The sequence below is a fragment of the Dendrobium catenatum genome, unplaced genomic scaffold, assembly GCF_001605985.2.
Source record: "Dendrobium catenatum unplaced genomic scaffold, ASM160598v2 fragScaff_scaffold_1446, whole genome shotgun sequence".
Taxonomy (NCBI): domain Eukaryota; kingdom Viridiplantae; phylum Streptophyta; class Magnoliopsida; order Asparagales; family Orchidaceae; genus Dendrobium; species Dendrobium catenatum.
In genome coordinates, this window is record NW_021319908.1 from 843,139 (window position 1) to 856,086 (window position 12,948).

At 33.7% G+C, this 12,948-nt stretch overlaps 1 protein-coding gene across 4 annotated transcripts in view; it reads left to right on the forward strand.

Moving 5' to 3' along the window:
• The window catches only part of LOC110092459 (immune-associated nucleotide-binding protein 9), a 40,336-nt gene extending 31,084 nt beyond the window's left edge, over window positions 1-9,252 (forward strand). For all 4 annotated transcript variants that reach the window (XM_020817015.2, XM_020817016.2, XM_028700072.1 and 1 more), the window contains 3 exons: window positions 7,189-7,353; window positions 7,443-7,577; window positions 8,880-9,252. In XM_020817015.2, the coding sequence (XP_020672674.1) occupies window positions 7,189-7,353; window positions 7,443-7,577; window positions 8,880-9,089 (510 nt within the window). In that variant the 3' untranslated portion in view covers window positions 9,090-9,252. The remainder of the gene's footprint in view (window positions 1-7,188; window positions 7,354-7,442; window positions 7,578-8,879) is intronic.
• Window positions 9,253-12,948: the final 3,696 nt, after the last annotated feature.

Genomic DNA, 12,948 nt, shown 5'->3' on the forward strand with positions numbered 1-12,948 from the left:
TAAGGCATGGTTATTTCACTTGATATTTAAAAAATTGAATGCATGTGATGACTGTCATTTTCTGATCATTACCTGTGCTTTTTGTAGCTTTGTAAAGTTGAGGCAAGGGAAAAGTAGTTGGCATATGATATGACGGTAATGGGTTTCTTGGTATTCTTCATTCGCCATACATAAGTTGGGCTGTGGAGGCAGACATGGAAAATGCCGCATGATGATGGCTGATAGATCCCATAACCTTGTCATCCTTCTTGCATAGCTCAAAATGCTTAACCTAACTTGAGTGAAGAATGAGAACTAACACATAGAAAGTTAGACTAATCAATGGATGACACTTGAGATGCCCTTAGGATAGTCCAAGTTTTTTCCAATTCGCAAAGAATATGTGCTATGCATTCACAACTACATATACCATCAATGATGGCATACATTTTGAAGTGACTAGTTTATGAGATGACTCATCCTAAAATCCAGAATGACATCTTTTAGTCATTATCTTTGTTGAAAGCAAAGATATCTCTCGTAACCCCTAATGTGTGTAAAGCAACTCCAAATACATAGAGAATCACTCGGGAGTGAGCCCTTTGGGTGGGGGGTGGGGGAGGGGGAGGATTCATACTGAATAAGCTCCATAAGGGCAACAATGAGAAACTAGAAATTTTTTACTTGTTAACTTTTTAATTTCTTAGAATTATTCATACTGCTGCAATTTCTAGATTGATCCCTGTTTGGGCATGTAATCAACAAAATGGCTGTGTAACTCGTGAGGGAAAATAAATAGGAGATTTGTTCTTGTTGGATGACACTTCATGGATTCAACCCGTCTAATGCCTCCTAGCATGACACTGGTCTCTTAAACCAAAAAACCCAAACCAAAAACGGGTGTGAACACACGCCATGTCCTCAGTTATGCTTAGAAATGGAGATGATCCGAGGGACCTACTTAGACACTTAGACTGATAGCCATGCTGAGCAAAAAAAGGTTAGATAAATATTTGGTCGCATCTGATTTGGTGTTATGCTATTTAGGAGTAGGTGGGCAATAAAAAGCCTAAACAACCTCATCTAACTACAAGTAGGCCTACATGGATTTGCTCAATTTAGCCAATATCAAAGAATTATCCAGGCTTTGGCAGAAGAATATATCCATTTTTTAAGGATTGGGCTTGGGCAAGGTATGGAAAATGTCCATGCTATTTGATCTGGCCAAATTAATGCAGTGCCTAGGTATAACTAGGTTGTACCATAAGGTACTTGCTCGGTTTGCTGCAAATTGATTTCAGGGTCGAGTAAATTTCTGCATAATAGATGGTTTTAAACGTAAAAAGAGTTGCTTTTTATGCAAACCCTTTTGCATTATGTTTGCACCCAGCTAAACACCCACTTAATTATATTCTTGATGGCTTGCTAGATCATCATCAGTATGAAACAAATGTTTTTGTTTTTTGTGTTTGTTAATGCAGTTGCTTTCAGATCTAGAGTTGTTTCTCTTACGAACTGTTAACAAATTACTTCAACATTTCTTTATAGTAAATGTGGGCTTCGAAAATTTTCACCCTGGCTTATAGGGAGAGTTTTAACGAGATTAGGTTTCGGGGTTAATTTTTAAAAGTCATTCAATTTTAGATAAGACAGTACCCATAGATTTTACCCTCATTTCACGAGCACTTTATAATTTGGGGTCTAGTTTCTTATAGGTGCAAGCCCTTATAGGCAAGAGAAAAGGACCAAAATGGTCCTTTGACTCTTTATGAAGGAGCAAAATTATTCCCAATTATATTAAAAGACAATTTTGGTCCCTCAAGTCTTTAAAAAGTAATCAAATAGTCTCATGATGGGACTATTTTGGTTCCTCTTTAAGGAGTCGATGGACCAAAATGATCATTTAATATAGTTGAGGATTATTTTGTTTTTAGTATTTTTGAAATTTATCACTGTGTACTTAAAGTGTGCCCGATCAAGATCCTATGGTTCCGTCATTCTAAGCTATTGTGGTCCTCAGTCTACTTAATCAGAGGAGATAGTTGACCAAACCTGATCGAAGAACCCTTGTCGGCACCATGAGTTGCTTTGTTAAAGATTATCTTGTAAACATGAGATGAATGATTATCTAAGAGGATATATTTGAGTTGACCCTAGCTGATAGAGAGCTTTTTTTCTTATCAAGTATACCTTATGTTTCATTACTCAAAGACATTAGCCATTGAGAAATATACGAGTTATAGCCGGGACCATAATATGGTGGAGCCATCAGGCCAAACCGCCCAATTAGAGGGCTTTAGTCATAATCTTTCACCATGTGGAAACGTTGGCCTAAACCACTAGTTCCATGGAGTCATTAGGCCAATCCACCAATTAGAGGATCCTATCATAACTATTTAACACTTGGAGCTGTTGAGCCAAGCCACTAGTCTTATGGAGCTATTAGGCCAAATCATTGATTAAAAGAAATTTGCCATATCTTTAATAGCAAAAGATTGTTTGTGGATGAATCTTAGTGATATTTTTGATCATACATTCGCTCCTTGTGAGCCGAAGTTATTCTCAAATTTATTCTCCTTGAAAAATGATTTTGAAAGATGGATAGATTTTTGCTTTAAAAATTTTTAGGTGATTTAATTTCATTTAAAATATTTGAACTTTAATACATGGGTTTTGGAGCATTTAAAAGATAGAATTCTCTCCAGTTGATATTCATATTCAACACGATCATCATCGGAGATTGCCTATGTCAACTCTGTTTATTTATCATGAGAGGATCGAGCTTAATTTGAGTGTTATGGCATTTAATGACAGATTCTTCTCTAGTTGAGATTTATATTCAGTACGACTATTATCAAGGTGACATTAAAGTCATTTTAAATATATTTATATTTTATAGAAAATTTGGGGCATTTAAAAGGTAGAATTCCTTCTAGTTGATATTCACATTCAACACAGGTATCTTTGGGGTGATATTAAAGTCACTTTACATATTTATATTTAATTGAAGATTAAAGGTATTTAAAAGATATGTTCCACTCCGGTTGAGATTAATTTTTAACACGATCGTCGTTGGGGTTGCGTTAAGTTAGTTTAAATATGTTTATTTGATTGAATTTTGGAGGCATTTAAAATTGAGAATCCCCTCCGGTTGATATTCACACTCATCATGGCCATCATCAGTGATTGACCCTACAACTTTGTATATTTATCAACAGAGGATCGGGCTCAATTTGAGTGTTATGGCATTTAATGATTGAGTCCTCTTTTGTTGAGATTTACATTCAATACGGTCATCATTAGGGTTTGTGGGTGATCTTCATTATTTGAACCTTGTATACTCTGTTTTCTTGCCAACAAAAGATCTAGTTCGACTATTGATTTTTTAGGTAGTTGTATGCATAACCGGAGTTTATATTTTAATGAGTGAATTTTCTTTATAAAAGACTTTGAATGCCTAATATGAACATATAAACTCAAATATTTCGATTGATTCAATAATCGTTAGTTTTGAGAATTTGTGCTTTAATGAATGAATCTTTCTTATAAGAGGTCTTGAAGGTCTAATACGAACATATAAAATCAAATACTTTGGTCGAAGCTACGACCTTGTATTTGTTCGTTGATTCAAGTCGTGCCAAATCCAGCCCATTCAAGGATGAGGGTCAAACTTGAATTTATGTTCACTTTTGACCTGTGTAGCATTCTTGGACATCGAGGTTTAAAAATTTAGCGTAATGGTCAGACCACTTCTATTTAGATAATTTAAATTTCATTTTTAAATGCTATGTATGCCTTTTAGCACACTTGCATGATCTATGTTGCGCGTTTTAAAACTCACTTATTATTTTTTGGGTATGTGCATAATCTTCAGACATAACGCTTGTATATTTATTATGTTTGTTAGGTCCCATGCCCACATTTATTTTAAAGGGGATTTTGGAATTTTGAAAATTAATCATGTAGTTTTATTGCATTTATATGCCTCTTGATAGGTATGTTTGGTGCATTTGCATATGCATCGATGCATTTGCATTTTGTGCGGCGTATATATATTATGTTTGCATGTTGGATTGTGTATGTGCATGTTTCATGGTGTATATGCTTGTGATGCAGTGCATGAATATGATATATTTGTATGTTGGATAGTATGTATGCATGATGCTTTTGTATGTTGCATGATACATACACATGATATATTGACATGTCAGATAGTATATATGAATGATGTCTTTGCATGTTGCACAACTCATGTAGATGATATTTGGTGTGTTGGATAGTACATGTGCACGATGCCTTTGCATGTTGCACAGACACATGTACATGGTATATTGACGTGTTAGATAGTACATATGCATGATGCCTTTGAATTTTGTACTGCACATACATGGTATATTGGAGTCCTGGATAGTATATATGCATGTTGCATAGTACATATGCATGGCACATTTGCATATTCATATATGCATGATACATCTTCATGTCACATAATGTGTATGCATGATATATTCATGTATGACGTACTGCGTGTGCATAATGTATTTGCATTTTGGAAAATGTGCACGTATGATGCATCTGAATCTTATATGATTATTGATGCATTTGTAAAATGCACTCGCATATCTAAAGATATGCACACACGCTACTTAATGTATGCGTATAACACACTCATATATCTTCGATGCATTTGCACCAGATGACTTGGGGACACTAACAAAATTTTACTTTGATGATTTGATGTGTCTCGCAATTTTTTAGAGTCGTGCAACCTGTGACACACAACAATGTACTATTTTATTTCTTTTCAAAGGCATGTTCATGGGATGTGTATGAATCCCTTTAATATCTATCATGTATGTCTCTTAGGACATTTGTACACCCATGATTCATAGCATGACTGCTCATTTTATTTTATTGAGGATCATTTAATTGAGGTGATATGCAAGGGTCCTACAAAATAATTGTTGACATGAATGCGTAGTTGTAGGAGTGTATACATAGTTTTGCATTTTTAGGTTAACTGACATTCATATTTAGGCGTATTATTGTTTATGTTTTTATCCAATTGCATGTTTATCGGGAACCCCAATATGAATGCCCCGAAATGTCATGTTAGCATGTTTTACATGTGTTCATTCCTTGCTTTTCATGATTGGGTTTTAGTTTAGATGGGCTCCACAAATGACTTCCTTTTGGGGTATAAATAGGGAGCCCATATATTTTTCATATTACACAAATTTCAAGTAACAGAGGGTGTTCTTGAGAGACTTGAGGTGTTTTATGAACTAAGGAGGTGATTTTGGTTCATGCCGTTGGCAAGCTGTTGAGTTCGACACAAGTTCTCTAAAAGACATTTCTATTCTTTTTTGTTCTCAACTTGCAACTTAGGATTTCATTTTTTTTATCAATTTAATTTTAGATTTTAGTTTTTTTTTAAAGTTTAGTTTAAGTTGCTCGTTAGTCTAAATTTTGGCAGCATCCTGGTGTTCTCCCCATACAGGGAGTTGCATCGGGTATGCTAGTTGGTGTTATAGTTAATATCGCGATTGTAATATTCAATCCCACAACCAAGAAAGGAAACACATGGGTCTTCAGGTACCTGTTTTCAAATTATAATCTTTCCCCGCCAGTCAAGAAAGACAACATGGATACTTATGTTTGATCCCACCGTACTAAGAAAAGTGCAAACAAGATTTGCTCGGCATGTTGTCCGCGTTGCCTACAAGTTTTGCCCGCTGGTTAAGAAAAATAGGTACTTATACCACTCGTCGTGCCAAATGCATCACAACTCGGATTTTTTGGAGTTTTGAAGTTGTGGGGTTATACCTTAAAGTGCATGATAGCGAGGGCGATGATAGTGAGATGATGAGGCGAGGTGGCGCATGAGTTTTCTCTCTTTTTTATTTCCTTTTCTTGTCGAGAGAGAGTGAAGGAGGAGAGGATGAGAGGGTTAGTTAGAGAGAGAGGTGGGCTAGAGAGATAAACTTTCTCAAATTCTAGAGAGAGAAAGATAGGGATAAATTATTTTCTCTATCTCTAGTGAGAAAGGGAATGAAAGAGATGTGTTTGGCGAGGTGGCCTAGAGATAGAAAGTGATTTTTTTCTCTATCTTTAGAGAATTTTTTTTCTCTATGTTTAGAGAATTTTTTTTCTCTAGGTCTAAACAGAGAATAGAGAGGAAGGTAGATTTTTGATGGGTATGATGTAGGAGGTTGTAGGGAGGGGATTTTGAGGTTGAAGAGATGAAGTTAGTGAAAGAAATCTCTTTCTTTCTCTCAGATTTTAGAGTGAGAAGGAGGTGGCGGCTAGGGTTAGGGTTTTGAGGAAGAAGAAGATTAAAGGAAGAAGAAGAAGATGAGGAAGAAGGAAGAAGAGAAGAAGAGGAAGAAGGAAAAGAAAGGAGAGGAGGTGGCCGACCTTGGGAGTTGGTCGGCGGCATGCATGATGGCGAGGGTCGTCAAGGCTTGGCACAGGTTTTGTGCGACCAAAGGGGAGAGGGGGGGGCTTTGGCCCTTTGCGTTTGTGTTGGGTTAGGGAGTGAGTGGGATGAGTTATATCTATGTGAGGAGGGTTAGGGTTAGGATATGTAGGATTTTTTAATTATATATATTTGAAATTTTCATTCATTTTTTTTTTTTAAAATAATAGTGAATGTTTGTTTTAGTTAATCATGCATCAACTTGCTTGCCTAATCATTGTTGTTTGTGCATGTCAATTCCACCTCGATCCTTTCAATTGTTGTCGATTGGTGACCCTAGCTAATATGGTTGTCAATCTTTGGCTGTTTCAATTACCCCGAATGAGTCGGCGCTGTTTGGTTCGCGAATGGATGCCATTTTGCTAATTTGAGTTTTTGGTCGACGAGTTTGATGTGAATTTCATGAGATGTTGTGCTCCTCTGCTTCTCTTTTTCGTTGTGCATGGTCAACTCGACTCCGAAGCTAATTTTGAGGTCAACAATAAAGATTGAAGTCCAGCATGCAGACAATTTAAATTTAAATATGCTACATGCTTTCTCACAAAATATGCCAACATAGTACTTAGAGGCTTATCATATGTATCTACACTACTAATCTTTATTTAGATTTGTTTTATGCCTTTCCTTCTACTTTTCCCGCATCTCTTTCTATGCTCATGCTTCTCAACATATTTTTGATTAAGTTCATCTGATGTCTAACTTTCCTACCTTGGATAAAAATTATCTTGCAGAACATTATAAACTTGTGTAAAAACAGAGTTGTCGTTTTTGATAATAACACCAAGGACAAGATTAAGAGAGAGGGGCAACTAAAACAGTTGATCTCTCTTGTAGACTCCATTGCCGCAAGCAATGGGGGAAAACCATTCTCCAGTAAAATATTTTCTCAAGTCAAGGTACAACTTTGTTCTTGCCTTGATGATTTACAGATCCATCATTCAAGCATGTAAGTTCATCCATGACATTATTTCTCATGTTTATTCAGGAAGGAGCCTTGCGTCGGCAGCAAATGGAGGAAGCGATTGAAGCTAATAAGGAGTACTCCGCGAAGGAATTATCTCAACTGAAGGAAGAGATCTATAAATCATATGATGATCAGATCAAACGCATAACTGAAATGGTATTACTTGTTTTAGTAAAAATTGCATGGTTTTCACTGTATGTTTCCTTTGTTCATTTATGAAATTAGCGTAAATGATCAAAATGGTCCATAAATTTTTTAGTCCCAGATTTTTTCATTCAACTCATCAAAACTAATTTGATCCTATTATTACTTTTGTCATTTATTTAGTTGAAAGTTGACGGAGGGAAGCTTTTCCGGCAATTTTGAACTTTTTTGGATAAATCTTTGCTCATATTAATGAAATTGATCTAAAAATTTCAGATTTTTCTTATTGAAGTTTTCCCTCTAACAATTTCGTCAAATTGATTCAGATTTAATGAGTTGAGTGATTAAAGCTTCATTTGGAACAACCTTTTTGATGCTTTTTAACGTAGTTTTTTTAGTAATTTTTTTTGAAAGCAACGAAAAAACAGTAATCAAAAGTTATCCTAAACGAAGGCCTAAATTGAATACAACAATAACAACAACATCAAGCCTTTGTTCCACTACGTGGGGATGGCTACATGAATCCTCTTTCTCCATTGTGTCTTGTTAAAAGTCAAATTCTCGTTTAGATCTAGTACATAAATATCAATTCTAATATTTACATAAATATCAATTCTAATATTTTCTAATCAAGTGTTTTTAGGTCTAACTCTACCTTTCTTAATATAAGTTAAATCTAATACCTCTGCTTTCTTAATCACGTCATCGGAAGGCTGTCATTTTATGTGACCAAACCATCTAAGGCGGCTCTCTTTAATCTTATCTTCCACGGGAGCTACTTCAACCTTTTCACGTATATGCTTATTTCGAATCCGGTCTCTAAGGTTAAATCCACTCATCCACCCGAGAATCCTTATCTTTGCAACACTTAACTTAGTATTATGCTTATCTTTTAATGGCCAACATTCTGCACCATAACGCATTGCATGTTTCACCACCATCTTATAGAAATTTTCCTTAAGTTTGAGGGGGACTTTTCTATCACACAACAAGCCCGATCCATTCCTCAACTTCAACCATCCAACTTGAATTCTACTGATAATATTCCCATCCATATTACTCTGAACAATAGATTCAATATATCTAAAACGATTACTCTTATTAATGACTTGATTGGCTAAAGTCACAATGCTCCACTAGGTCTGTTACTATTAAAATTACACTCCATATATTCAGTTTTAGATCTACTCAAGTTAAGCCTAAATTGAATATTTAGAAAAAAATAGATCTAAAATTAACACACCTTAACATATTGAAGGATCATTCATTCACTTTAAAAAACTCATAATTTAAATAATTTTTGACTTTATGCAGGTAGAGGAGAAATTGCACTTCACAATAGAAAGGCTTGAGAAGCAATTAGCCGAAGAGCAAACCGCGCGGCTGAAAGCAGAAAAGATTGCAGAAGCATCAAGGTTGAAGTCAGATGAGGAGATCAAGAAGCTCAAAGCTGAGCTACAGAGGGCTCTGGAAGAGTCTCAGGAGTTTCGCAAACAGGCCGAAAACAGGTGTGCCATCCTATGAATGTCAATATTTTAACGTTGAAATTCTTTAGTACAGTGTCTATATATGTTACTATGTTTGGTAACTTCACTCCTTAACTCTTATTATATACAGCATTTTCCAGATACTGATTTTATTTGCAAAATGAATTATATAATATGCTTTTGGGAACTTTTTTATTGCATGGTTATGTGAGTTTGGTTTCATAGAAGGGAGGAAAGTCAAGGGTATCAAGATATTTGATAAAATTTAGGGTAATTTAGAGACATAGCTCTCAAGTTTCATTATTTACATTCAAATACTATAAGAACAACACCCTTTTTAAAAAATCCTTAACCCGCACGACGCACTCGCCAAATGTTAGCTTGCGTGTCAAAGCCCATGCTTGCAAGCTTGTCGTGCTTGCACTCGTCAATGCCATTGCCTGTGAGCTCCGCCTCGCTTGGACCCATTGATGACCTTGTTGTGTGCTCCTCACATAATTTCCTCGATTGAAATCATTGATGCCCTTGCTTGTGAGCTCTCGACGCTAGCGATCTTTGAAAATTCTTCATGCCCTTGACAACAAGTGAGGAATCACATGGACATATGCGGCTATGGTCGGCCTAGAGACAACAATGATGGGTCTAAGGGAAGGCATTGACGAGTTTAGGCAACGACGAATACAAGATGGTGACATGTTGTGCAAGATCCAATGACTCTAACAAGATCCGCTAACTTTGTTAATAGAGCGTTACATCATAAAAATATTGAAGTTTAAGTGTGAAATATATAAATGCTAATCTTTTGAGTACTAAGTATGTAACTTCCTCTAAAATTTAGGCTTCATTTGTGACAGCTTTTTCCCCGCTTCTTAAAACAGCTTTTTTGTACAAAAATTAATTTTTTTTTATTAAAAAACTATTTTAAGAGTAATAAAAAAGCTGATCCAAACAAAACTTTAATGTATGAATTTTTCTCTTTTTAGAAGGAAAAGCCTCATTCTACATAAAATTTAAAATTGATATTTTGTCTTTCAAATGAAATATCAAAACTATTCATTTTTACTAATATCATCATTTTTTTAATATCATAAATTTTTTACATACATGATTTCAATAACTTTAAAGGTATTTTAATCTTTAATTGAAATGATAAAAAACTTTATAGAGGATGTTTTTAATTGTATGAGAATCTAATTATTATTTATTTAGACTGTGGATTTTTACATAGTTTGTAATCAAATATGTGATAAGATAGAATTAAAAAGGACTTTTAAGTCCTTCAATCATTATTGTATTTTACTAATTTACCCAAATGCGTGCTTCTGGCTTTATAGAATTATAACTCAAATGTGTGGGAATAAGCTGTGTAAATCAGTCGAGTTGAGCTCAAGTCATACCTATCTTGAATTTAGTTAATTAATCAAGTTTGAGCTTGAGGTTGAGCATTATTCTATAAGTTTAAGCTGGCTCACAAGCTGCTCATTTATTACGAAAGAGGGAAAATGATTTTGATTCAAATAATTATTATAATAAAATGCTAAAAAGAATGAGAAATTTTAAAAAATAATAATAAATTATGTAATATAAGAAAAAAAGATATTTATTTTTAAATATTTTTATTAACTTTTTGAATGCTAGTTCATTTTAAGTGATTTTATATTAGTATTTTTAAAAAAAGTCAACTCCTGAGCTAATGAGTCTTAAGTCGGGATCAGCTCATACTTAGCTCGATAACTCATCGGTTTTGGCTGACGAGCCATTTATCGAGCAGTGCTCGAGGTGGCTTGACTCACTTACACGTCTACGGCTCGGTAAATTGCATAACTCACTCACAACTCTAGGTGGGATTAGTTTCATATGTAATTAGTATTTTGAATAATGAGTCACTTTTTATTTTTAGTTTTTAACAATATGTTCGATTTATATTATTTATTTTTTTGTTTGAAAAAAGGCTCATTTTACTAATGTTTAGTTGTTTACAATTAATTTTAAAAGTTTTTTATTTTTTTAAATTAAAATGACTTTTGGAGTCAGAACTCAGAAGTGAATAATTCTGACGAATATGTGCCTCCTCAGAAGTCAGAACTCATCATTGTCGCTGACGGCCAGTCTGCCATTGACGGCCATCATTAATGTCTTATGCAATATTCAATAAAAATAAAAATACCTTTATTTAATTTTTTTTTTTTACGATGAAGTACTGTCCTTATGCCAATGAAAATTCCGGTTGACCTAGCATGCAACCCACATCAATTTACACGGCCAACACTTAAGACTCTCACTGCTTGCCAAGGGATTTGAACCCGGGACCTAGGCTTTGCCCAGCCGGCTCTTCACCACCCGAACAAGCAGCGGTGGGTTTTATTTAATATTTAGAATATATATAATAAAAAAGAAAGAAAGTGATTCAAATGCCCCTTCACTTCAGTGTTTATATTACATGACTTTTTAACCTTTTAATTTTTATTAAAAAAATAGATTTATTTAATGAATGTAATTATTATATTTATTATTTATAAATTAAAAAAAAATCATTTCAAAAAACTTTTAAAAGTAAAATTAAGACGTTTTCAAAAATAATTATCACAAGTGGCTGCCAATTGATGCAAAACGGCCCCTAAGGAATGGAAACAAAATGGACATGAAATTTTAGATTGGGTTGATGAGTTCAATTTTACTCACAGGTTTGGAATGATTCAATTGCAATTACCTTCCGATAAGGTTAGCATATTAAACCAAAAAATTTCGCGTTTATCTAATCAATAGATACGTATTATTGACTCTTGTGATATGTTCTAGCAATATTATTGAAATCATTATAACTGAGCAAGACCCCATAATTTCTTTTCACTTTTCAGGATTTTTCACGTAAAAATTCTGATGTTTACCTACCATTTTAATTATTTGGTTGTGCATTAAATTTTTTGTATTGTTAAGACAAAATTTTTTCACTCTACTATCAAAAATTTCACAGCCCATAACAATATATTTGAATATTTGAGAGTTCCATTAACTTTTTTGAAAGATTATTTACATAAATTAACTTTTATGTTCTCATTCGATTCTATGATATATAACTTTCACAATTGAAATTTGTCACATTTTATAAGTGACATCTCTATCTATTTTTTTCTCTCTCTACATAAAGAGAGAGAATTGGAATTGAATCATGATTTGTTACAATGAATTTAGGCTTCATTGGAGACAATTTTATTACTATTTTCTAAATCAACTTTCTTTTATAAAAATTTCTAGCATAAGAAACTTTTGTAATAAAAAGTTGTTTTACAAAGCAATAAAAAATATGTTCCAAACAAAATCTTAAATTACTAAATTTGGTTATGATATTTTTGCATTATTTGGTTGGATGTTGATGTTTTCTTTTCATAGTGAGTTTTCTTTTCATGTTGATTCGTCCTCATTTGAGTGAATTTCAAATTCACAAAAATTAATACTTTGAGATATTCCAATCCTCTATAAAAAAATGTTTAGTACTTGATTTATTTCAAAAAAAAAAAAAACTAAAGCAATGTATTTCTTTTATTTTACACTCCTAATACTTACAACAAAACAACCCTCCTCAGTGATTTTGTGTGGCAGACTTCCCTTTTTCTTTTAATCCAGATATGTTTTTTTTTTTTTTACATAATAGCATGAGTAGATTTACCTGATTTAACCATTTGGTTTATCTCAAGCTAAATCATGTTTAGATATAGGTAGAATTGGGTTGAGTTTGATTCTAGCTAGACAAGGATTAGTTAATTAAAGGATATGCTTGATCCAAGCAACAAATCCATTATGGTTTTTTAATTGATTTTGATTTCTTAAGATAAGTTTTAGTCTAAATATACATAATTTTATAAATTTAGATACATATAAAAATATTGAGATACATA